Below are 26,462 nucleotides of genomic sequence, written 5' to 3'. Positions count from 1 at the left end.
AAAGACAGTATTTAATATCTGAGCTGAGCCTGTCCTCCCCCTTTCCAGAACCATGCCTCAAAAACCAACCCAAGGGCTGTGTGTTTGTTACAAAAAGGGGCAGAGGCAGCTGCATATTGAATGGTTTATTTTAGGTCCTGTCAGGCCTGGACAAATGACCTGGTCTCCCTGGAAAAGGGCTAGCAGACATCCCTGCCATTTAAAAACTGCTTTTGCTTGCATGATTTTGTTCCCAAAGGAGGAATTTCTCTTCTTTAGATAGCTTTTTAGAAGTGTATATAGCAGCAGTATGGTACAAAGATGAGCATTTTCTTTTCACAGTACACATAGTTAGTATTGCCACTGAGAATATGCCTTAAACAAATGCCTTAAAAAACAGCATTCGCTCTGTATTACTGATCCACCCAGAGTGTTCATAAATCTCAATAAATTCAAAACCCAGAATTTAAATAATAAAACTGGAAAGTGTCAGGTATCATTCCAGAATTGGAATTACAGTAGATCCCACATTTTCCCCAACGCTGGCACTTTGCCAGGCCAGGTGCATGCTGCTCTATATACAGAAGCAAATACATTTTATATTAAATATACATAAATAGCAGGAGTGTGACTGGAGAGCCATGCTTGCATTAATACTGAGTCTGTGCTGGCAGAGTCCTTCACCAAACACAGGGACAGGAGAGTCTTTCCGAGCCCATCCATCGCCTGGCTGGGGTTGAATAGGATCTGTCCCAAACCCAGCCCTGCTGGGGGCAGAGGGATGGATGCACACTGGGAACAGGGGGAGTCACAGCTTCTTCACCTTGTCTTTGTTCTTCTGGAGTTTAGTGTGCACCACCTTGAGAGTAGTGAGGAAGTTCCCGAGGAAGAGCAGCAGGAATGTGAAAGCCAACACAAAAACCTGAAAGGGGAGAGGAAGCAGCATTTATTACCTTGTAATATTACAACATGGATTATATTCAGTACTGCTGGGCTCTGCCAGACACAGAACAGGACCTGTGCTGCATTATCCTGAGATATTTGAATGAAGTCAGATGCCCAAATATCTTTCAGGACGTGGTCAAGCACCCCCTCTCTGCCCTGCTCTGTTCTGCTTCTGAGCAGAGCCAACACGCACCTGCCATTCTTTGCATTCCTTGTGCCTTGACAATCTGAAAAGCGTGATTGCATTGTATAGCTGCCAGAACTGCAAAGGGGAAAAGAAAAAGGCAGCTTAATTACAAGCAAAAAGAATTAAACCTTGGAAACATTCATCATGGTTGTGTGTGATCCAAAGCACCTTTGCGGGGGGGTGCAGCAGCAGACACTGTGCTGCAGAGGGAGGAGAGCATCATCCAACTTACATGCCCGAAGAACAAGAAGGGAAGGAGAAATGTCAGTCCCCTCCACATCCAGGACTGAAATCCTTCTGGAAAAGGTTGACAGAAGAGACAGAGCATGAGCATGAAGAGCCAGGACTGGACCTACAGCTGTTCCCCATCCAGACCACCCCATGAGGGCTATTCTTATCGAGTAAAAATATTTTCTTGAAATTGCTGTAGTTGGAGAAGGATGAAGTTGGGGATGACTAAAACCTCCATCTTAGTCTCCTCAAATGCTGACAAAGCACAGATTCTTCTGCTCCTGACCCACAGGACCCAAGGAGGGGGATAAAAGCCTCGCTACCCTTCCTGCCTTGGGCAGGGGACAGCTCTGCAATGTCAGGGCACACAGCCCTCTCCCTCTCTATCAGTGCATCCAAAACCTGTGCAGAAGCAGGGCAAAAAAAGCATAGCAGGAGACCTCACCTACTGTAAGGTCCAAGTGGTTTCTCTCCCCCAAAGCCCGGAGCCTATAGAGGCAGCCCCTTTGGTAATAATACTGTAAGAACTGAACACAGCCTGGAGAAGGAGAGAGAAAACATCACTACATTGGTTATTCAGAAGTGTGGTAAGTATCAAACTACTTTAATAATCCAACTTGCTGTTTAATCCAACAGCATTTAATTATTGCTTATATTTACGGATTTCATATTTGTACACTATCTTTATATTCCTACAGTTTGATATTCCAGTATTTACCAAACAAAAGTGTTTTCTTCTAAGCACGTATGACACAAAATTAATTCATCCCTTGAATTAGCAAGGTAAGATATACTCACTCTGAAATATTGAAAATGCTAAAAATTGACTGCGAAACATCTGATACATGAGTCCATCTGGCCTGGAAGCAGAACACAGGGGAGGTCCATTAGTTTGCTAAAAGCATCCAATGCATCCAACCCTTCCCCTTCACCACCAGGCCTGATCCCATTAGCAAATGAACCAGCAGCTGGTACCCAGCCCATTCCACCCATTGAGAGGTGCTACAGCCACACAGGAACTGCTCTCATTGATTAGGTTTCCCCTCTCTAACAAGGATAAATGCTGTCCCCTCTTATCCATTATCAGTATTCTCCAGGCAGCAAAGCCATTCGGCATTATCTGCATCGAGAATGCGAGCACTCAAAGGGGGTGGTTGTGCTACATATCCTGAGGGCAGTTCAGGATAGATGGAGGGCAAGAGACCTTCTGACCCAGCCACTATGTCAGCCCCTTACAGATACAGAAGAAGAAGCTTCTGTTGTTTTAAAACAATTTTTAATAATTAACTCATCACTTCATGCCCAAGTTGAGACAGGTTGCACGGGGGGTGCATCGTGGGTTATCCAACCACCACCACCACCACCCACTGCAAGGCAGTAACTTGCATTTTTGGCTTTAAACTCTGTGATCAAGGCTCAGAAAAGGCACCAAGCATTCATTTTGTGGTGTCCTTCCTCTATAGCAAAGTGCTGCTTGTCTCCTTAATTACAGAGACAGAAACTGGGAGACTTACAGAGATTTCGCTATCAACAGCCCAACTACAGACACAGGGTTTGCATTTATTTCTATTTTTTTTAACTAGCAATGTAAATACAAACTTGCAGTGTTGTGTTTATCACTGAAAACATCTGTAACATCAAACAAATATTAAGGCTGACACTCTGCCATGCGTCCTGTGGCCACAGCTTCATGGTCACACCGGATTTAAATGCTCAGATGATATAAACACCATGAAATAGGCTTGAAGCACCTTGAGCAGGCAGGAGCAGACTCACCAAGTTAACATCACTCCAGACAGGAACGTGGAAACGTAGTGATGAGACACCCACCAGCCTTTGATCCTGAGCAGAAAAAAACATGGCAGTTAGACAAGAAACATGGATTTCAGCATTGAAGTCCAGCCTTACAGGCAAAAAATTATCCAAAAAATGGGAACAAAGCAGATGTCCCAACTCAAGCACAAGGGATGCTGTGGCAGTTCCAACCAAAGATGTTTGACCTCTAACAAAAGGCAGCACACACACCCCAGAGCACATCTACAGCTAACCCACAGCTACCAAAACCAGCCAACATTTTGGACCAATAACTTAGGGACTCTCAGGAACTGCAACTGCTCTTTCCCCAAACCTCAGGTGCCCTTGGAAGTGACCAGGGAGGAGGAGAGAGACAAAAGACTCTGCAGAGGCCATCAGCATCTCGGATTTGCTGGGCTTCAGTGCCAAGCTGAATCCCTTTTTGTTGCCTGGTTTTTTTCTAAGGACATTTCATGCTTTCCATGGTTTTTGCAGGAGGCACTGTACCTTGAGCCATTGCTAATGAGAATGCTTTCCCGTATCGTCAGCGTGCAGTAATACCACACCAACAGAAAGTTAAACACTTCATCTGTCACCCTGTTAAACAGAAAAAACAGAGTAAAAAACCATCTTGTTAATTATAAAGATGCATTTTAAAAATCCCTATTTTTCCTTTCTCTTCCTGGGTAGATGAAAACCTGCCCAAGTGAAGCTATGGACACGAAGTCCCATCCTGAACATCTCTAACCCAGATGCAGCACTGCCAGGCTGCCTTTCCCCTGTGATCCAACACTGCAGATCCTGAGCTGATAAGCAGGTATGCAGGGATGACATTAAGTGCTGCTCAAGGAGAGAAAGCACCACAGAAGCAGCAGATGATCCAATTTAGAGAGGCCTTTCCAGGCTAATTCAATGAGGAGATTCCATGAGATCTATATAAATCCAATCAGCTAAAAGAATGGAAGAGCATTATGCTCTGGGGCAAAAAACCCAAAACACCAAAACTTTATTTTGTCATCTGCAAACTCCTGACACCAAAGGAATTTGGAACAGCCTCTGCACTGGGCAACATCATTCCTGGGATGATCCTGTATTCACCCAGACACACATAGACCATAGTGGAAGTGCATGGCTGCAACACCTTCTTGGTTTTTAATCAAAACTGAATAGTGGAAGCTTGTTGGTGCTCAGACACTTTATCACAACCTAGAGATAATGCTTCAGGTCTGATTATTTCACACATATTCTCTTTTGTTACCCCAGAGCTGCAGCACAGTGTTGGTTCTTGCCTGGGACAACCCATAAGCAAAACCAACTGTTCCCAAGGACAGCTTGATGCCAGAATAACAACATCATCAGAAAACACAATGTTGGGCTTCCTCAGTTACAAAAGACTCTTTTAAAAAGGAAAAATAATTAGCTAAAGTATAGTTCCTGCCAGAGCTGCAGGTGTCCTGCTGCCCAATTGCTCGAAGCCTTAACACCACCTGAGCTGTCTCACTGTCCTTAACAATACATAAGATAATTCAAATCCAGCACAATTATATGCAAAATACTTGATAAGAAATAAAACTGCAGCTTACCTGTAGTGGAGAAAAAACCTGCAGGCAACAGCCCCGAGTAACAAGATTATTGTCAGATAAAGTTTGAACTTCTCATACTCGTCCTTGTAGGCAAACCTGGAAGGAAACAGGTGCTGTTTATGGACACAAACAGATGTTTGACTGGAATGTGGCTTCACCTTTTCCAGACCACAAACAAAGCCAAATGCCAAGCCAGAAGCCAAATGCCAAGACGTTTTGCTGAAACAGACAGTGATGAAAGGCAGCATTCTGCCTGCAGGGAGGGTCTGTCTCAGCTGCAACACAATGCCTTAAGTGCATCAGAGCTGGTTGCTGGGTTGGCACAACAAGATTTAAAATATACATATATATCTCCATTTTCTGGAACACTGTATGTCTAGAAGTCACAGTACCATTTTTCATCACCAAAAAACTCCAAACACTTTTACCATTAAGGCCACAGGCTGAGCTGGACTTAAAAACAAGCGATGGATGGAATCAATTTGAGCTATATAAGATGTTAGCTTATCCCCATGTCATAGTCCAATCACCCACCCTCAACATTTCACTTATCAGGTTTAAGAGAAACCCATTCCCCTCTCTGGGCTTCAGTCCACACCCACAGCTGGCTCCAGAGAAATCCAAATTCACACATGTGGGGAGGCTCACTTACTTTGCTTGGTTACTCAGGAGGGTGACATTCACATTTCCCAGCACCAGATTTAAGTACAAGCTGAAAGACAAAAGCCAAGAGCAGACCCAAGTAAGTTGTTTTATTTGAACAACACAGGATGATCTAGATCAAGATGATGAGGAAGTGGCTCTGCCAAAGCCACATTTGCTGCGGGTTTTTAATTAAGACAGACTGGAGGGAAAGACCACAGAAGAGGTTTACATGTGGAATTATTGGTCAGCATTTCCAGGAAGTTACTGAAAAGGTTTATTTTCCTGGTGCCTTCTTTTGCACTACAGTCTAAGGGCAATATATGTAGTATATATAAACCCAAATACAGGGAGGATTTGGAAGAAAAGTTTCTTAGAAACTTCTGGGGGCTGCAGCACCACACAGTCCTTGACAACTGACATAACTCTGTCCTAGAAAACCCACTTGAAGAAAAAGTTACAGTTGGTCAAAAATATTATTTAAAAAAAAAGGAGAAAAGTCTTGTGCTGATTCAGCCCTCAAAAAATTAGCCCAGGAAAACATCAGTGTGGAACACTGGCACAATCCCTTGCCAGTGCAGGTTACTGTCATTTTAACAGAAAACCTGCACTGCCCACACACATTTACATCCACTCACAGCTAATGAATTCTGTGTACAACTGACACAGCAGCTCAGCAAGAGATTTATGACTAATCCAATTTTACATGTCTTTCTTTAACCTTTTCCTTCAGGAACAAAGCGCCATGAACATTTAAAAATCCAAAATTCCTGGAGCGCGCGAGCCTCCCCGGCGGAGCACGCACCCGTTCCTCTTGGGCAGGTAGGCTTCCATGTCAAAGAAGGCATTCTGCCTCTCCTTGATCTGGCTGCTGATCTCCTGAATGAGAGCAAACTCCTCAGGACTCGCTCTGGGCTTGCACCTGCAAGAACACAGAAACAAGATATTCCTGTTCATGTTTTCACCTCCTTTTTATTTGAAGGAAAATAATGTTGTCATAAAACCCAGGCTGTTATAAAGTTGGCTCTGTGAGGTGATGCACTTTGCTCCTGTAGTTCTGAGGCACCATTTGGCTTATCACAACTTTATTTCACTGCCAAGTTTATGCTGCTGTAGGTTACTTCAACCAGCTGATTTATAAATCAGCTTCTCTTTTCATCAGCTCAGTGACAGGATCGCGTGGGTATATTGTGCTTTTCTGAAGGAACTCCCTCCACCCTGGGAACTTTGTGCGTGGTTTCAGGCACTGCCCTTGCAGAGGCTGCAGCTCTTCAGGCATGAAAGTATTTCAGGACGTAACAGGACACAGAGCTGATGATTTACTGACAAACTGTGGTTTTAGTAATTAATGTTAACCAGAGAGCAGCAGAGCCAGCAGCCGGTGGTGTCAGAGGTGCTGTACTCAGGCCTGCACACAAGGAATTCAGCCCGTGGCTCCTGGGATCAGCCAAGCAGCCAAAAACAGTTCCCTCCTGTAAATCCACCCAGGAACAAGGTACACCTTCAGGTTCAAGGACTGATGTTGCTCTTCCAGTGCAGTTTACAGAGCAAAGCACAGCCAAAAGCTGCCCAGTCCTGCAATGTACAGCATACACTGCAAGGATGAAGCCCACACCAGCTCCCTAAAACTTCTTTATTTACAGGACTCCCTCCCTCATGCAGTACATTCTATTGGGTGTAATATGGAACAACTTCAGCACTGCAACATAGATTGTCTATTAAAAGTGCTAAAAATCCAAGCATTTCAGCCTTTGGGAAGGAGAAATATCCCATCCCTGCCTCCTCCACCCTCCAGGTTACCGTTGCAGGCTGTGCTTCAGATCCCTCAGTGTCTTCTTCTGCCGGTGTATGGAGCTGCTGCAGGCTGTCTGCAAGCCAGTGACTTCTTCCAGTTTCTGCCTGTAAACTTTGTGTGTTTCCTGCACGAGAAGAGGAGATGATTGGTAGGAAGAGCCCTTCTAGGTTATTCACAGCATTTGGTCCTTACCTCCAAGTGAAACAAGGAAAATCCTGTTTTTATGGGATACAACAGGCACCCCTTTAACAAGCAAGGAGGGGAGATGCCAAACCAGTACAGATACAATAGGGCTTAAATGGACACTGATGAAATTCCTGCAAAAGGAAAAGCATCCTCTACACTCATCTCATGTCCTCTTCGAAGAGCTTTCCCACTCAGGAGCTCCTCACTCCCAGCCCACCCTGCAATGGAGCCCCTAATCCTTGAATCCCCTAATCCTCCATTTGATCTTGATCCATGCCCATCAAATGGTGGCTAAATCACAGAGCAGGCACTCCAATTTCACAGCCAGATTAAATCTTGGAGAAAATAAATGGGGACCTAACAGAAGGGGGCAGGGGGGAGGAGAAAGACACAACACCAGGCACAAATCTGTGGCTGAGGGTTTAGGCACCTCCTGGCCATGACTGCCATCCCAACCCCACAGATATTCAGGCAACCTACTGCTCCTTATTCTGGTTTAAAGAGCTGAACTGATGTCCCTGCCTGTGGCCTCAGATGCTCCCTGGGAGGAACTGCTTTATCACAGTTCATTGGTCCCCTGAAGCCCCCAATTAGTGCTCAGCAGTAACGAGGACACACCAACTGCAAACCCATCGAGAGGAGCCTCTGCTCTCACCCCTCCCTGCGCTTCAGGATACCTGGGCTCTGCTTTTCCACACTTTGCAAGGATTTCACCCCCTTCCCCATGAGGAAGGTCTCAGGAAGGGCTCCCCAAGAACCAAGCAATGACCTCTGGGTCAATTTTAAGACCTATAATAAGTTGGAAAACAAAGTTTGCAGAGTTAGTGCCAAGAGATAGTGTGGGTTACATGGGTGCTTCACCTACCAGCACACCAACAAATTCCCACCGCTCTTTCCAGAGCATAAACATGATGGTGAAACCACACAAACCAGATCTTTGCTCTCCTCCTTGCTAGGATCCACCTGGTAGCTGCTCTTTATTTACAAGAACAATCCAAAACAAGTTCTAGTATCTGATTTAAAGACCTTAATAACCAAACCCCTGCAGTCACTGCAGCTCTCACCGTTTCAGGCTCACTTTGGTTTTGCTGAGCACACCTCTACAGCACTAATCCCTGGTCAATGACACCTCGACCACCAGCAGCTGCCAGCCCACCAAAAAGTGTTTCTACTTTCCTTTTACAGGTGGGGAAACTGAGGCAGGGATAAGTCACTGACATTTACTGTGGTTTAGGTCAGACTCAGGCAGGGAGCTTGTCAAGAAGGTGCACACAGCAAACGGGTGACCAACAAAACCACACCAGCTGGTCTCCCCCAGCACCCAACCCTTGTTTCTGCTAACGGGAGTACAACCTGCCCTGAGTTTTAATTAAGAAACAAAACTAAATCTGGAAATCACACTTTTGTTTTTTGCATGCACGTTCTGTTTAACAGTCTAAAAGAGGCTAAAACAGCCGCCAGAGTGAGAAGCCGGTTGTACTTTAAAACTGGCTTTAAGATTTAAAGCACGTGTATAGGTGCAACACTGATGACAAACAGGGAAGGAAGGGAAGGTTTCTGGAGGTAAAAGCATCTTGTAGAACAGGTCCTGGCCCCCACTCCGAGGCCTTTCCGTCCCTCAATGCACTTTTGCAAGATGGAAAAACAGCACTTGGACCCGTCGCATCCCACCACGGGAAATCAAACTCCGCCAGGAGATGCTGGCGGGACAGGCGCTGCCTGCACCGCTCTTTGCACCACGCCACGGGTGCGCACCGCGTCCCCTTCTCCCATCCTTGTTCCAGCAGCGGGAACCGCGGCACCACATCTTGGTGCATCCTCAGAGGGAGCTGGGGCACGGCCGTGGCTCGGTCTGGGCTGCCCCATGCGCTCGCAGCATGGGGGTAGCGGGGCACAAGCTGTTGGCGGCTGCCGTGCAGGGATGCACATCCTCGCACCGCTGCGCTCCGTGCGGGCACCCCGCACCGAGCACGCCTGGCCCGCACCTCCGGCTGCTCCCGCCGAGCCGCCCCGGGGATGCGGCCGGTGCTGAGGACCCCCGGTCCCGTTCCTGCCGGCGGGGGGCGAGCCGGGGCCGGCCCCGCGTACACACAGCGAAGCGGAGCCGGCAAGGGCAGCGCGGGGGAAGCTGCGTCCGCGCCGGCGGGGGAGGCACCGCGATGCCCCGCAGGGCCCCGCCGCCCCCCGCTCACCTGGAGCTGCCGGAACTCCTCCTCCAGCTCCCGCCACTCGCCAAGGCACCGCTCCAGCTGGTCCCGCATGGCGCGGGGCCGCGCCAGCTCCCCGGGCCGCCGGCGCCCGCCCGCCGCCCGCCGCCGCGCGCCGCGTGCGCCGCTGACGTCATCGCGCGCGGTCATGGGCGCGGCCCCGCGGCGGCGCGCGCCACCCTTGGCCCCGCCCTCCTCTGCCCGCCTCAGGGATGGGACCCGTCAGGTGGGGCAATGGTTCGCACCGTGATTTCCCCCTCGGGCCAGAGATCGCCTCGGGCCACAGATTCCCCTCACGTCAAGGCTCCCCTCAGGTGCGGGATCCCCGCAGGTGTGGGCTCCCCTCAGGCCCGGGATCCCCTCCCGTGACGGTCCCCTCAGGCGCGGGTCGCCGTCAGGCCTGTGCTCTCCTCAGGCCAGGGCTCCCCTCAGATGGGGGGGTCCCCTCAGCTGCTGTCACACGCCTTGCCCCGGTCACCTCCTGGAGGCCCTGCACCTCTCCTGAAACCCCCTTGTGTTGTGGCAGCACCTGAAGTGCTCCGTGGTGTGACATAGAAGCATCTTCCTGCCCTTCAAAGGTGGTTCATCACACACGGGGCTGAGAGTGCAGATAAATCCCTCCACTGCACAGGGCCAGCCCCCTCAGAGAGACCTGGTGGCTGAATCTGAGGCAGCTCAGCCCTGCAGCTGCCCGGACCTTGGTCAAAGGTCCTTGATATCAGAGAAGACAACAAGAGAAGATTCCTGTTGTTTTTATTTTTACAATAATTACCCACTCAGCAGCTGGACTGGCCAGCTGTGAGCAGGGTCTGATGTTCTGGGGCAGGGTGTAAAGAGTTGTAAATGTTGGCACCACATCCTGTGGGTTTATTGTGAAAGGGTAGAAATTGGTAAAGAGGAAGAAAAAGGGAGGGGGAAGGAAGCAATTAAAAAAAAAAGTAAAAGGGAGAGGGGAGGAGTGAAGCCAAAGCAAAAACACAAATGCAATGCTGTCTTTTCATGAGGAGTGTATGTAGGATCTCATTTCCTTGAATTTGGCATAAACAACCAATAACATTGGATGTAGACACACTCCTCAGTGTTCTTGCTGTCCCTGGTCCTTCTCTAGGTCTATATTCACACTGTTTGCCTTTTAGCATGTTTTTTTCATACATTTGTGGGTGGACACCTGAAATGCCGTTGATGATCTTCTGCATTCAGTTTCCAGAGAAACCCGTTCAGAATTTGTAGTGGTTTGGGATTTCTGCTGATTTGAGAACCACTAACCCCAGAGATATTTCATTTTCCTTGCTGCTTCTCCAGTGAGGCCATGATTGTCCAGAGATCAAACACATATGTTGTGACAGGTCTTGGTAATCCTGAAGTAGAATAACAAATTAATAAACATAATAGAAATGTCACAGTAATTTGTTATGTCTGTATTCAATTCTTCCTGGATTCTAGCTTTTGTCCACGATCCTGTATAACAGGACTTTATGTTACAGGAGGCTTGGATTTTGGATTACAGACTTTTGAAGAGAAAGGATCACATCTCAGATTGGAGCGTTAATTCTGCGCTGGATACGTGCCAAAACTTTCCAGTTCGCCACAAGGTTGGAATACTCCCTGCCAGCAAAGTTATTTTTCCTTCCCACATGAAAACTTTCCTTCCACCTTTGCAGTTCTGTGTCAGCTCAGTTTATCACAGAGCCATCCCTAAGATGTAGCTGCATCTTACCCCTTGCTGTTGAGGTGCTGACACCCTCCTGCAGATCTGGGGGAATCCAGAAAGTTAAAAACACTTCAACATTTGTAGGGTTGCTTATGTCAGTCCTAATATTCAGGAAAAGGTGCTTCTAGAAAACATCATAAATTGTCAATAACCCTTAAAAGTATTCCCTTTGCTGCTGATCTATAAGCCTCCAAAGAGCAGAAGGAAACTCTTATCAGAATGAATATTTGTCCTGGGATGTGATTCTGCAGGCTGATGACATTTTGTTTGGGCTGTGGTTGGTGTTTCACATACAAAGGCAGGAAATGTGCATTTCCCACTCAGAGCCCTGCTGTGCAGGCCCCAGAGCTCTCCTAGAGCACCAAGGAATCACCAGACATTTATCCCAAACTTTCCTACCTCTCCCCTACACCTCTTGACAAGGAACAATTCTTACACATGTTGTGGCTGTGCATAATGATTACCCCAAAAGATTTCTTTCAACTTTTTAACAAAGCCATGCTAATTAATATTCATTCAAGAGATCTGCATTTTCTTTCAAAACAGAAACCACAAAAACATTTAGTTAAGCACAAACAATGTGAGTGTAGCAGGGCTGGCCTTACAGCTGGTTCTGCATTATTTAACCTTGCACCATTACAAAATACTTCAGAATTACCTGTAAGCTCTCTCCGCTTCCTGGGAGGCTGGAGCTGTTTGTATAATCTCATTATTTCAATCACATCTTTGTGAATAAAACCAAATCAAGCTGAGATAACAGTGATCCCCTCAGCCCTGGATGGGGAGCAGAGCTCTGTGCAGCTGATGCTTGCGGTTCTCACACCTTGCCTGTCTTTCACTTGTGGCAACACATGAGGAATGGTGCCTTTCCTCTGAATTTCAATATTTTATGACCATTGTTCAAGGTATCTTGCAAGATTTAATGGCTGTTTTCTGCTGCCAGAGATCACCTAAGGCCATGGAACCGCAAATCTACAAACATGAAATCTCTGGTTTGCCTTTATCTTAATTAATCCCCAACTCACCAGGGTTCTTTCACTGCCAGAAAACATGTCTAAGAAATTGAGTTAATAAATCAAGTTAAGGATCACAGTGAAATTGTGACTGTTCTCTGTGTGTTAGATTTTGTTTGAGCACACATAGTTATATATATATATACAGTCACATGTGAGCTCCTTTCCTTCACCCTCCAGACTATTCCTGAATGCAAATTCCATTCATTCTTTCCTCTAAAGATAATTGAGGCTGTTTCCTTTGATGCTTTTCTCCTGTCCTAGAAATACAGATTCTTTCCAGCACAGCAAACGAGAAAGGACAAAATATAAATGTAGATGAGTCCCTATTTTAACATCAGGTGACAAAAAGCTATGATAAATAAAATACTTGAAAATATTTTTCAGCTGGAGATTGTTAGTGCTGATTCATCTTTTATTCATCTGGATTTATCCCTCAATTAAGGAATAAATTAAGGACTTGAAGTGAGGCATTGGCTCAAGTATGGCCAAATTTATCTGCCTCCAATGATATTAAGAGTCTTGCAAAGTACTCCGTAGTCAGTATATAATTCTCAGCTTTGGGTGACTCCAAGAATTAACATCATAACTTTGCTTTTAAACCTCTACCCTGTTGCAGGTAGTTAATCAGAGAACAAAAGCTAAAAATCTGCAGCAACAGGAACTCATGGGGAGAGGGTATCTGGTGTCAGCTTCCGGGACTATCTAAGTGCCTGAATATTCCAGATAACCCAGGGGTTTAACTTCAGGTTGTTTTGATGTAAAACCAACATGTTTTTTATCTTGAGAGAACTGCTTCCGGCAAAAAGGAGGGAAGAATTTAAAATGTTTTTTCCAACAAAGCTGCCTCTCAAACCAGAGGCAGCCAGGTGAAGTTTACACCTCAAACCTTTCACTTCAATCCCTCCTAAATCCTGCTAATGACAATTCTTTAGAGCAGAGTGGTGGGGATTCTCCTTCAGCTCACCAACACAGGCTTGGTCAGAGTCCAAGACCCTCCCACCTCTTCCCTGACTCTTCTTTTGAATATAGCAGCAATAAAACACACATCTGAGCATCCCACTTCCACAGTATGTTGTTGTCACACTCTTCACCTTTAAAGAATTACAACATATGTTTCCCTAAATGCTTTTTCTCTATTTATTCTACAAAGTTCCCAGAATAAAATTAATTTATTGATTCTGACAGTTTTCAGTTAGTTTGGACATTTCACTTGGGTGATTCCCCAAGCTTAGTGAGAGCAAACTCAGCGTGGAACAGCTGTCTCCTTTGAGTTCAAAAATGATTGGTTTCAGATGTAGAATACTGAGGGCCTTGGGCTATATTTAATTTTTAAAAAAATTAAATCCTGCCCTTAAAAGAAATATAAAAAAAATGGAAGTGCATCATATGTCACAGGACCTTGCTGCAGAAAGGTTTCCATGCACAAATTCCCAGTGCTTGTTTTGATCTTCAGTGTGTCCAGCCTGGAAGTGGAGTTCATTACAATGAACTGTGTTTCCAGAGTAATGGGCTAAATTACAGCACAATTTATATGGACAGATTCCAAAAGCTTCCTTTCAGTCTTAATAAATGTAAGGTTTAATCAACTGCCAGACAACTAAAGTAGCAATAGTACAAACAGCAGCAGAACTGAAGCCCTGGGACTGCCTGGTGAAGGTTTTGCTGTTGTTCCTTGGTGTCAGTGGCCAATGCCTGTCAGAGTGAAACAAGAAAAAGAAACCAAAAGAGCCAAGAGGGGTATCTGGGGCCAAATTTTGTCTGGCAAGGCTGAAACAAGGGGAATTGTGTCAAGGAAAACACAAATTCTCCTCCTAGCACATTGTAACTTCAGTTTTTGACCCTACTTTTCATAGTGGCCCCAGTGCTGTGCCTGGGAACAGCTGCTCTTGGGGGAGGAAGAGAGTTTTGTTAGGACATTTCTGGGTCAGTTTGAGTTTATATCTCACTCCTTGACTGAGTTATATACTCTAGATATATCTGACACCCTTTACAAAAATTATCCCCACTTCCTACTTGCTAAGGGGGTTCCTTCTCTCAAAATGGAATGACATTTTCAAAGTAAAATTTCGTTTGAGTGAGTCAAAAGAACTTTCTGATAAAACTTCAAATATCACCACCTTCTCTTCAAGATGGTCTAATTTTGTCTTTCTTTGTAAGAAGAATATGCTTACATTTTCCCACTCTGTACCCTTGTAATACAAAAAGCTACAGAACGATATTATCAAGTGACAAAATAATTAAGTATGATTCAAATGTTTCTATCTGAAGTAAGAAAGCTGTAGATGGGAATCACACACAGCCTCTTCCTAGATAAATGTCTCTGTGAAGTCTCTTTGGAGGGGGCAGGAGGGTCTGTGAGGGTGCTGATAACCCACTCTGGGACCACTCAAGTAAAATAACAAACACACAGAGACCAGGAGCAGAAGAATTTAAAATAAGCAACCCAGAAATGGAGGCAGCACCTTCTGTCATATCCAGATACAGAGGTTTTTGCAGAGGCAGTTTTTGATCCCAGTTTGTGAATTTTAATTTGTTGCTAAAATATTTTAACTCTTCAGAAGTTTTTATTGTTTTCAAATGTATATTAATTTTTAAATGTGTTTAACTTCTGGTTAGCAGAAGCTGTGGTTAGGTGTGACATAGTTTGGACTTGAAGCTCAAAAACCTCAGGCAGCCTGTGCCCTTTAAAAATAAACAAGTAAAATGATCTAAATTAGCTAATTATTTTAATTGCAAATCTCTCAGTTAAGTGCAGTGCAATATAGGGGCTGAAATAATAAAAATAGTTAATATTTTTCCAGAGAGGGCTATTTCTGGTTGTAATTTCAGGCTCTAGATTTTGGGCTGCAATAAGCATTTTTTCTTCTCTCTCAAGGGTTTCTTTATTTCCTCCCCAAACCTCTGTCCTCACTCCAGCCCTTACAACTGGCCATGTGAAACACAGGGATGATTGTCTTCAGTAATTCTTAGGCTCTGCCCCAAACCAGAATGCATTAACATGAGTGACTGTGAATAAATCTTTCCTGAATATCTTCATCTCATTTTTAATAGCAGGAGACATTTTCTCTTGTATAAGTATTTCCTAACTTGGTCAGCTTCCATGGTTTTGTCTCTCTTTTTTTTTTTTCCCTGCTTAAAGAAGTCTTTAAGTTCTGCTTCTCCTACATCTCTGGAAATGCTTCCTAGCAGCTGCCATCTTCCCAATTCATCTAATCTAACACAAGAAATTCCATGTGTGTATTTTCCCTTGGTACAGATCTCCCTCTGTCATTTCCACACCAGCTCATGTTGTCTCTGGAGCACCTCTTCCTTCCCTCCACTTCATTTTCCTACACCTGATTTCCCGGGCAGTGGCATTGTCTCCTTTGGCTCCATGGCCCTCACACATGCCATGGGAAACGCAATATTTGCCTTTAGTCACACTCACGCTTGGAATAAATCCATTCTCTGTCCTATCCAAGCATGGACACAGCATTTAAACCACGTTCAATGCCACAGATATCAAAGATGGCAAAGGAACACCCTTCAGGGAAGTCTGAGCTGTATCTCATCTTTACAGAGGCAGCTGCTTTATTTCATCACAGGATTTCCCACCTGCCTCAACATTTTTACCATACAGCCTGCAGAGTTGTGTACAAAAATATGGTAAAAGGATGAGAACCAAATGCATTTGGCTCATGGGAGTCATACAAGAGCTTTGGTGTGATACTGGAAATGTGCACAGTCAATTATCCATTAGGGAAGATGATTACAGACACCCATAATGCCAGAGTGGCAATCCCTGCTCACCATGGGTGTGGAAGAAATGTCATGGATGAGGGAATTAATGCCAGATTTATTCAGATTTCTCCTTTAAAACCGCTGATGTGCATTTTCAGGAGCTTTCTCCTATTTCTCCCGACATTTGCGAGGCTGATTTATTTGTTACTCATCACTGCTGTAATCACTGCTTTCATTTCCAGCCTTCTGCTGCTGGGGGTATAAAAAACCAACCAGAGGTGAAACACTCGTTGCTTCTTAGCACTTTATATTCTGCTGGAAGATGCCGAGCTCCGGGCACGGAGCTGCCCAGCGCTGTGTGTGCCCGGTGGCTCGGGCTCCATCCCCCCTGCTCAGCGAGGGGACGAGCGTGCGATGCCGTGTCCCGGCACATCCCCGTCCGCCCGGAGCCGCTGCCGCGGCCCTTAGCGCTGGAGTTTGGCACGTTGCTATGGCGACCCCGCCGCCGCAGGCGGCACCGGGCCGCCACCAGCGCAGGTCGGTGTCCGCAGTTCGGCCCTCGGCATCGGGGACGGCGGCAGAGCGGCGGCCACACTCCGGCTGCTCTGCAAACCGAGATCGTGGCTTTTCCCTGTCGCTCCGCTGTCCTGCTGTCCTGCTGCCCGGCCGGGGAGGAGCAGCAACAGGCGCTCTGAGCATTCCGCTCGCAGACAGCGCCCTGGGGGCCGGGAGGTGACTCCGCTCCGCCGGTGGGTGCTGGCAAAGGGACCCCTCTGCAGGGCACTGCCGTGGTGCTGGGTCACGGCAAGGGCTGAGCTCAGCCGGGGCATTCTCGGGGCCGGGGGACTGTCAGGCAGGGTGCACGGGTGTGCGGTGCCAGGCCGGGTTCTGCCAGGGACGGCCAGCAGTCACTTCTCTGCAGCCGGGTGTGTTTCCCTCCTTGCTCTTCATTAAGATGTAAGATGGAAAAAGTAGCCACACCGCATTGCTCTGAAGTTCCTCAAAGAGCCAGGGAAAAAAAAATGGGTTTCCTGCAGGGCCGTGCAGACTAAAGCTTCGTTTTACCAGAGACCAGACAAAAGTCGCATTTCAGCGTCTGGAGGGGGTGGCGGGGGTCTGTACGGGCCTCATCCCCAAGCGCCTCGGCAGAGGCGCACGGGAGCAGCGGCGTCTCGCCTTCCGCACCGAGAGCTGCAACCAGAACGACTCTGCACCGCCTGCCTCTCGCTGCCAGCCTCCCCGCGCCCTGGTAGTGGGCGGCTAAAAACATCCAGGGAGGTGAATACCGACTGCGTTATCACTTACGCAAACCTGGCATGACTGACGTAAATTTAGAAGGGGATTCAGCAAATAGAGGTGGCTCCCTCCAGCCCGCATTACCTCGGGTACTCTGCGCGGGCTGTGCCTCGCAGGATATGGCGAGCAGATGGGGCTGCCCCCGCAGCTGGGAATCCTCCCTGGGGTTTGTAAATCCTAAGCTTTGAGTTAAAGAAGTGGTGGGATGTGGTGGTGGGAAAGCGATGGTCCCATCTGGCAGGGTTAGTGAAGAGACTTCTTGTCACAGGCATGAGCTGCTCAGAGGTCATGGCCAGTGTCAGGACGGGTACAAGATGCTGTAGCTCGGCTCTTCTGCTTCCTCAGCAAGGGCAGGGCAGGCTCAAGCCAGCAAAGTGGGGCACAGTGTCCTGAAAAAAACCCAGCCCTTGGCAAATATTGGGAAGAACCTCATTCTCCAGGAGCTGCAGCACTCAAAAGTGAGGGAGGAACTCAGCAGTTGTAATGTATCCTGTGTTTGCATTGCTGGAAAAACATCCTCTGTGGTGGGCTGTGACTCCATTATACCGAGGGACAGATCCTGTCCTCCGTGTTCTCTAACCAAGACTCATTTCTGGATACATAAGTACTTTCATTTAGCAATGCTGTCCTTCCTCTTGAATGACCATTTCCCAAAGCTGGAAAATGCAGAACTGAGGTTGAACTCTAACGGTATTTTCTTAGTTAGAATTTCTAGCTTTTATTTCCTAGCAAGGACCTAAAAGCACCTTTCTTTTCCCCTCTCCTCACAAGGTCCAGGTTTTCTCCCCTGCCGGGCTCCCCGGCACCCACAGCACAGCAGGAACCAGAGCTTTGCTCTGCCGAGAAGGGAAAGACAGCAGCAAAATCATTCTAAATGGCTCATTCCCGCAGATCAGGACAGAAGGGGGAGCCCAGGAGACAAAATCGGAGCATCCCACCCCGCCGGGCTCCAGCCAGGCTCTGGATGCTAACGGATTTCATAGAAATTTGCTTTTGTTTCTACAGCCACCTTTTGGCTTTTGTTTATGGTTTATAGGAGACCACTCCAGGCAAGCACTTGGCCTGCCCTGGGCAAGTCGACAGCCTCCTGGGAGAGGGAAATGTTGTGGTTTCAACCCCTTTTAAGAAGGCAGCTGGAGGACTGATATTTTTAGCAGGAAAGGAGCCTGAGCTGCATTACTGCTGGGAGTATGAAGTGTCCCAGCTCCAGGTGGGACTCAGGGATGCTGGACAACTCCCATTCCATCAGCTGTATGGAGGAGATGCCTTTCCCTGCACTCCCCAAGATCTCTGGCAGGTGCAGAGATCAATGCCCACCACAAACCAGACCTGCTGAGATTTGTTTAATATTTCTTAGCAGGCTGGGCTATGCTATGAACCCATTTTCACATAATGCTGGTTTGTACTTCAGTATCTTTAGTTGCCTCCTGTTTGTTGTGTCTCTGTGCATGGCTCACAAATATTGTTCTGCCTGTACTTGCCTTAGTAATTTCTAATCTATTGCTGATAATAATTTCTTTTCTTCTTCAGGTACTGACAATATGCCCGTTATAAAGTACCCCAGGATTAGAGACCCTCTCTTTTATGAATGGGACAGGAAAGCCCAGAAATGTGGATTAAGACACACAATTTATTTTGTAAATGGGGACCAGTATACTGGAGAATGGCTGGACAACTTGAAACATGGTAAGATAGATAATTTTGAGAAAAAATAGCAACTTAGATGTCTTTTCAAAGGTTCCTGGGGGCAGGAAGTGGTCAGTGGTTCTGTGTGCTCTATATGCTCCTGGAAGAACATTCATTCATGTTTGACTATATGTACACACACACAAACATATATTTGATATATGTAATGCAAAAATGCAGAAACGCTTCTAATAGGTAACTTGAAGAGCTTTTGCATGCACTTAGGGGCAATTACCCAAAATATCTCTATTACAGATGTCTAAAAATCCTTTCCAAATGCAGCAAACTGCAGTCAGCTCCATGCACTGGGATGTGTCCTGGCTGCACAGTCCATGTAGCTCTCTCAGCTCCTGACTTGGCTCCAGGAATCTTAATTTATTCCCAAGATGTGACAGGGGCTGCAGGGGACAGAGCGGGAGAAGGAGACCCTGTCTGAGCCAGGAGCAGCCGGAGCAGGACAGACTTGTTTACAAGCAGTAAACTGAGGTTTGGAAAGATTTCAGTGCATTCAGCAGAGACCACACAGGAAGTCCCTGATCAAGATTAACGATGGTTCCAACTTGGGAAGCTAAACTGAATCCCAGACATAAGCCTGACTTTGTGCAGGGAGTGCTGCCCTGCCTGGGATGGAGCAGGAAAGGCAGTCCTGTGCACCCTTCTCCTAACCATGATGGTGTCCCTGTCATTCCTCTTGTTTGTTAAACAGGTAAAGGCACACAAATTTGGAAAAGCACAGGAGCTATTTACAGTGGAGACTGGAAGTCTGGGAAGCGGGATGGTTATGGCTCATACAGCATTCTTGACCCAGTGACCAAAGAATACAAGAAGGTGTACACAGGCTGGTGGGAAAATGACCGAAGAGGTGTAAGTGAGATTTTCTGCCAGCAGTGAGGCAGTGGGACCCAAAACACAGGGAAGAGTTGGGTGCACACGTGCAAAAAGATTACTGAAAGTATTATTTTTTGCAATACTGAGGCTGAATTGAATGGTTAAGACTAAAAATCCAAGATTTTTTTGGGAGTGCTGTCTCCTTCCTGGAGAGGGAGTCATCCCCACCCATCTGCTGGTTACCAGGCTACAGCCCAGAGCTCCCACTGACTGCAACAGAGCAGTGGTTACTGCTCAGACTCACCTGCAGCTCAGCCAAGGACGATGGGAGGTTTCACATCCTGTCTCTTAATGCTCCCCACCCATCCCTTTCATTCCTCTTGTTCTTGAACAAGTCAGAGGAACCAGTATTATAAGCACTGCCAGAAAATGCACCTTCTTCTAGGAGTTTTACAGCATGATAGGCAAATAATTTGAGTTCTTTTGGAAATTAAGCCTGTCACATAAATCACTATTTTTCCTAAAAGGAATATAATAAGAAAGTCATCTTGTAGACTGCAATGTAATGTGCAAATCCTTGTAGGAACGTTTCTGGATCTGCCAATGGAAACCTTGTGTTTGTCTTTGTGTCTGCTCTTAAATTAAACTCATCTCCACCAACGCTTTTAATGAGCGTGTGGCTCCATGGCTCCTGTCTGTTAGAGGGAGCTTCCCTTCCAGTTCTTTAAGGTTAGATTTTGCATAATTGAGCTTTGGTGAAAGATTTATAATAACATCACTAGGGTTGGGTTTTCTTCTAAAGAAGCTTCTCCCTTACATCCATGCAGTTTAATAAAATTAATACTCAGAAAAATTAGTTGTTTCCAGAAGTGGTTTTATTATTTGTTCAGAATAAAAAAAGAACACTTTATTCCTATGGGGAAATGTGTTAGTGATATGGAAATATTTCTTATTGGTATCACTCTCTGGCATAGGAGGTACCTCTGGACTTCTCTTATGGCAAACATACATGTAAAACAAACAAAGGGTGGAGCTGGCCAGCCTGGGACACACTGAGCTGGAAACATCGTCAGGGTTGAAAGACACGAAATCCCTGTGTTGAGAGACACATCCTTTAATGCTGCCTATCCTCAGGCAGGTTTATATACTTGTAAAACCCGCTTTTAGCTAAATATTAGCAGCAATCATGCCAATAATAACACACTGAGATATAAACCCAAGGTTTTGTCACGGGAATAAAACTGCAAAAAAAGTTCCATACTACCACATCTCATTTCCTTCAGTGTGAGAACAGCCACAGAGCTGGGCTGCCAGCAGCCATGTGTAAGAGTAATAAACAATGGAATATTCTATCAAAGTGATGTCCTAAAATTGAACACTGTCCCCTTTCAGTAGAGCAGCTCCTAACCAGCCATCTCTGTGCTGCTCTCCAGGGCCGGGGGATGTTCTCTTACCCCAACGGGGAGCGCTACGAGGGCGAGTGGAGCAATGGTTTGCGGAGCGGCTGGGGAAAGATGCACTACAGCGATGGCTCCATCTACGAGGGACAGTGGCTGATGGATCAGCCCAACGGGCAGGGCGTGCTGCGGCTCCGTAAGTACCCACCAACCTCACCCTGTCCCCTTCAAGCTGTTTGGCGTCGTGCTGCTCTCCGGGTGTCTCTGCCATCCACATTTCTGGGTGCTACACTGCAGCCTTGCAGCAGGACTGCGGCCGCTCCGTGTCATCCCTGCCCTCCTGGTCTGCAGCAGGAGGCAGCACAGGCTGCGCAAGGGCCGGCACTGCACTGCTCAAGCCCGTAAGCCCACACGCATGAAAGCTTACTTTTGCTGTGATTTACATTTAAATGACTGGGTTGGTTCGGGTTAGAGATAATATACTGTTGGGTCAGGGAAGAGCAAATCTCTCTTTTCAAGCCAGGCACTTTGCCAGACAGGCTTTCTAGCTCTGCATACCAAAGAAGAGTCCAGTTTCCAGAACAGGAAAAAAAAAAAAAACAACATAGTTTTCTTTTTGAGTTCACTCCATCCTCTCTGTCTGCTTCCGACAGTGGCTCATATTGAGTGAACACAGGGGTTTCATTAGTACACAATCTTTTTCCATAAATAACATCGAGCACATCATGGATTGGGAATGTTATGGCCAATCTCAGCATAAAGACAGAAATTTAAATTTTTCCCCTTTATTTTCCTTGGAGTTTAACACATTTTCCCCTGAAGCCAAGAATCCCAAGAATCTCTGCAATACTAGGCATGGCATTCCAAGAACATCTGAATAAATATTATCACCATATTATTATTCATCTATTCTATCTCTTTTTTTGCTTGAAAGTGATCTCAAGGCTAGTAATTAGCTAAGCAAAGCAGCTGGGAGGAATGAGCATGACCTTCTCTGTACACCACATGCATGACTGTGCTCTCTCTGCTGACTGTAAAGTTGCTTTGGACCGATGGCTCATCTGGATGAAATCAGCACCTGCTTCCAGGGGATTCTTGCACTGATCTGCCATGCTCCTGTCAAAGGCCCTGTTAGTTATAAACTAACAGCCCCCGCAGGCTGAGCCGTGGCTGATGCACCATTTCAGAGCCCACTTGCCTCCAGCCTAGCCTGCAACTGATTGTTAGCTGGATTCCTTTTGGTTAAAATTAGCCAGAGCAATTATTTCATACCCACAAGCTTAATGCGTTCAGCTCAGCTGCTGGAAGTGCGCCCACGTGCCGGCAGCTTTGCCATGTGAAAGAAAAGGAGTTCTTCAGTGGAGGTCACGATGAGCTGCAGCTCAAGATTAAATTGCTTGTAGTGGCAGTGTGCCCAGTGAGGGTGAGCTTGGCTGAGAGCACCGTGCTGATCTGCCGCCTCTGCTACATCCATTCCCCAACAGCTTTGTACCACAGCACTTCACATCCACAGGGATCATGGTTGTGAGCAACACAGCCTCGGGTGCTCTGGGAGGAGAGCAGATGGGAGCAGCTGGGCACCACAGTGCAGTCAGGGTGTTCACTGCCCCCTCCTTGCAGCCAGGGCTGTGATTTTGGTGCTTTCTCACTTGTTGGTGGCTGGAGTGCAGAAGCCGAGCTGCTCCCACCTGTGGGCAGGGCAGCTTGGTGTTGCAGATAAGCACAAAACCAGATCAGAGTTGTAGATAACCATCACCAAAGCTCCAGCCTGTAAATTAGACCCACATCCTCCCGAAGAGTTTTTGGTTTCCTCCTCTTCCTTTACTGGCAGGTCCCAGCTATCTCTGCAGCACCCTGTGGGGTGCCCTGGTATTTCAGCCATTTCTTGTGATGAAGAATGGCAGAATGCTGCTGGGACTCAAAGGTATTTTCACTAACATGGTCAGAAATCCCAATGGGTTTGGGTTCAGAAACACTGTATGTAGGAAAAGGGGTGAGCAGAGGACTCTCCTAGTGACAACAGGGTGGTCTGGATCTATCCCAGCCCCAGCACCACCATGGATATGATGCCCCTTCTCAACCAGCATCCACGGATGAGGCTGCTCTCTTCCCATTGCAGCTCTGCTTTCCCTGTTAGTGATGGATGGGTGAATTCCTGGAGAGCAGCAGAGAGTCCAAAAAAAGCCTCTCTCAACTTGCAGAAAAATGCCAAGAGAAGCAGTACAGCTGGAAAAACAGCCTGTAACTGACTGCCTAAACTCTTCAGACTTCTGCAACAATTCTCACCCCGTAATTCATTCAGGAAAAACTTAACTAAAAGTATTCTTTGAAATCAAGATTATTTTGATTGGACAGCAATCAGTGCTCTTGTTCCTTGCCCAGACAAGCAAACCTCTTCAAGCCAGAGATCCTGCATGATTTGTTGCAGTGACAAATCTGAAACTTGTATCCTGTAATTTTTTATGTTGTGAAGAGTGACTCAGGACCAGGTCCCTTACCCTGACCACACTAGCTCCTTGTGTCAGCAAAGAGTATCACTGTGAGAACAAAGCAGGTGAGCACAGTCCTGGTTCCAAGTGAGCAAGCGTGGACTCCTTTGCAGAATTTTCTCCCTCTGTGGCACAGCAAATGTAGCACTGCAAAATCAAAATGACACACAGTGCCACAGCCACTTTGAAATTAGTAAGAGGAGCCAAACACATGACCTTCTTCTCTGCTGGTTTGCTCTCTTGATTGATTTCAATTGTAGCCCCTAAACAAAATGGTGCAAGTTTCAAGATCTGTTCACGTATTTAATTGCAGCAAATGGAAATCGGTACGAAGGAAGTTGGAAAGATGGCAAGAAGCATGGCCCAGGGAAATACTTCTACCCAGATAAGGGACAGCTGTTAGAAGGCATCTGGGTAGCAGATATACCAAAGTGTGGAGTTCTGGTTGACTTTGGCAGAGACAATGCTCCAGCCCCTACAGAGTTTCCACTCCCAGAGGTAATTGCTTGGAAATTTGGGTGTTTGCATTCATCAGTGCTCGGGTCATCTCTCCAGGTAACATTTCACTCCTCAAGAGATTTCCCCCATGGGGTGTGTGCTCAGAGTCTTTTGGCCAGCAGCAGCCTAAATGGCCCCATAGGGACTAACAGCTCATGCAGCCTCTGCTGGAGCCTCCCAATTGCCTACATCTGAAAAAATGCAGTTCTCATGCACCAGAACTGCTCAGAGACCTGATGCAGCACAGAGGAAATGGGGACAATAGAGGCAGAGACAATAGTGGGATTTGCGTCAAGACCAAATGATTTCACCAAGCCCAACTGCTGAGGCTGAGCAGACCCTGCAGGAACCTGAGCAGCTGCAGGGCCAACAGCAGCTCTTTCCTCCAAGTCAGGAGCTCAGCACCGTGCCCAGCAGCCTTGGGGGCAGAGGGGGATGTGCAGTTTCCCACCTGGGCCCAAGGGGGGCAGATGGTGTCCTAGAGCCCACATCCTCTGCTCCTCTTTTCCCTTGACTGACACACACTGCAGAGGAAAAGCCAGGCCCTATCCCCATCCCAAAGATATGGTGAGACACAAAGATGCACTGGGCCATCAGCCTGGCAGCCACCGGGTCCTTGCACATCACTTTGGTGCAGGACCTGGAGGACAGGAGAGCCTGTCCCCAGCTCCATGCCCGTGGAGGAAGAGGAAATGGAAATCAGCAGTGAACAGATGTGACTCCAAGTGAGAGCTGGCCTTCAGAGTCTTAGCTTGAGCCCTCAAGGTCCGCAAACCACAGCTGTGGAACAAAATGGTCAGTGCAGGATGGGCTGGGGAAGCTCTTCTTCCCCTAAAGCCAAGCAGAACCACCCTGGATAACCACAGCTCACCACTTTGCTCCAGTAACACAGGGAATAGCGCGGCCCCATGGCAGGTAAAGCCACCCACCTTCCTCTGGCCCAGGGACAGGGCTGTTCAAAGTGACACCAGGCACATGCAGCCTTCTAAAACTCACTGCTATTACACCTTCATTGCCCCTATATTTTCAAATTTGGTTTCCATAGCCAAAGGCCATTCAAGCAGAATTTCTGAAGAGTCACTTAGTCTCGTAACTACCAGGCACACCCATGGCAGTGCAAAATAATAAGCCCCAAATACCCACCAGAGAAAAACAATCTCTATTTTGCAGAAAGGAGTGAAAGGAGTAGCACTTCTGTAGCTAAAACTATTTACTATATGTGGTTTGTCAAAGGTCACTGAGAAGAGCCTCAACAATCCAACAGCCTGGGATGAACTGCTGGTATGCTAAGGCAGGATGTGCAAGTCTGGCTGTTTATTTAACTCCCTGAAGATCAGTTGATGATCCAATTCTCTTCTGCTCTATAAGCAAAAACAAAGCATCAGCTTTCACTGTTGTTACTGTGCTTTGAAAGGATTGAGATCAGTTGATCTCAGAATATGAAGTAACAAAGGGAGAAAAACTGATTTCAGGTTTTGATAAAACTCCTGTCACCACTACCCTCTTTATTAAAACTATAGGTGAGGCCCAACAGGCTACAAAAGTGGCTTAGCTTTTGCCCAGCAGTGTTTTGTTAAAGTCACTCACACAGAGCTATTTCAAGGAGATAAAGTGATGTTCACACTAATAAAATTAGGGGAGTGTAGTTGTTTCTAAAACAATAATTGAAAGGCTGCAATATGAGCTGAAATCCTGATCTGTGGGAGACTCTCCAATAATGCTCCAGTAATCAAGATCTATAAAACCTTAAGTTTCTTCAATTACACTGCATAACTGATTTGTATTCTTTTTATTTAGATTGAACTACGTGACCCAGCTGGTGTTTCAGCAGAGGCTCGGGCAATGTTTGATGACAGCCATAATTAATAACCAGATGCTGAAGGAAAAAAGTAAATAACACGATCCTGAGTTATTTATTCCTTCGAGACTCAAACCCACACTGTGGTTATCGTGTCATGGTTTGCTTCACCTTTCCCTCAAGGCTCTTCAGGTATACTTCCCTCTGCAGGTGGCTTTGCTCAGTAACCTCCTCCCACCCCCATTATTTTGGAAAAGTAAAAAAATGAATGGGAAAAAACCCAAAACACCAAAACACTGGAAGACAGGCAGAGTGACTCTTTGCTCAGCTCCTCTTATTCTTCCTGCTAAGAAATCACACTCCTGTTGGTTTCAAGACCTTTCCTTTAGAGAAGGAAGGTTTCTAGTATGTTTTAAAATCAAGTAATTGTGTCCTCCACTTTCCCCAAACACAGCCCAATACATAGCTGTGACA

General features: G+C 46.6%; 2 protein-coding genes across 2 annotated transcripts; one reads left to right on the top strand and one right to left on the bottom strand.

Moving 5' to 3' along the window:
- Nucleotides 1-110: 110 nt before the first annotated feature.
- TMEM120B (transmembrane protein 120B) lies at nucleotides 111-9,656 on the bottom strand. Its single transcript, XM_005524270.2, has 12 exons — nucleotides 9,535-9,656; nucleotides 7,162-7,280; nucleotides 6,167-6,283; nucleotides 5,372-5,431; nucleotides 4,720-4,815; nucleotides 3,644-3,733; nucleotides 3,119-3,184; nucleotides 2,141-2,202; nucleotides 1,788-1,880; nucleotides 1,344-1,408; nucleotides 1,118-1,186; nucleotides 111-901 (listed from the first exon to the last, which is right to left on the bottom strand). The coding sequence occupies exons 1-12, from the start codon at nucleotides 9,601-9,603 to the stop codon at nucleotides 788-790; spliced, it is 1,020 nt and encodes a 339-aa protein (XP_005524327.1). The 5' UTR covers nucleotides 9,604-9,656; the 3' UTR covers nucleotides 111-787.
- A 9,177-nt stretch (nucleotides 9,657-18,833) lies between these two features.
- MORN3 (MORN repeat containing 3) lies at nucleotides 18,834-26,428 on the top strand. The gene is made up of 5 exons (XM_005524269.3): nucleotides 18,834-18,978; nucleotides 19,685-19,842; nucleotides 21,240-21,399; nucleotides 24,006-24,190; nucleotides 25,988-26,428. The coding sequence occupies exons 1-5, from the start codon at nucleotides 18,834-18,836 to the stop codon at nucleotides 26,054-26,056; spliced, it is 717 nt and encodes a 238-aa protein (XP_005524326.1). The 3' UTR covers nucleotides 26,057-26,428.
- The last annotated feature ends 34 nt before the right edge of the window (nucleotides 26,429-26,462 follow it).

The sequence above is a fragment of the Pseudopodoces humilis genome, chromosome 20 (genome assembly GCF_049639895.1).
Source record: "Pseudopodoces humilis isolate 2021_Gansu_Grassland_sample_001 chromosome 20, ASM4963989v1, whole genome shotgun sequence".
Lineage (NCBI taxonomy): Eukaryota > Metazoa > Chordata > Aves > Passeriformes > Paridae > Pseudopodoces > Pseudopodoces humilis.
The sequence above is the reverse complement of the archived record's forward strand: the minus strand, read 5'-3'. Positions and strand labels throughout refer to the sequence as shown.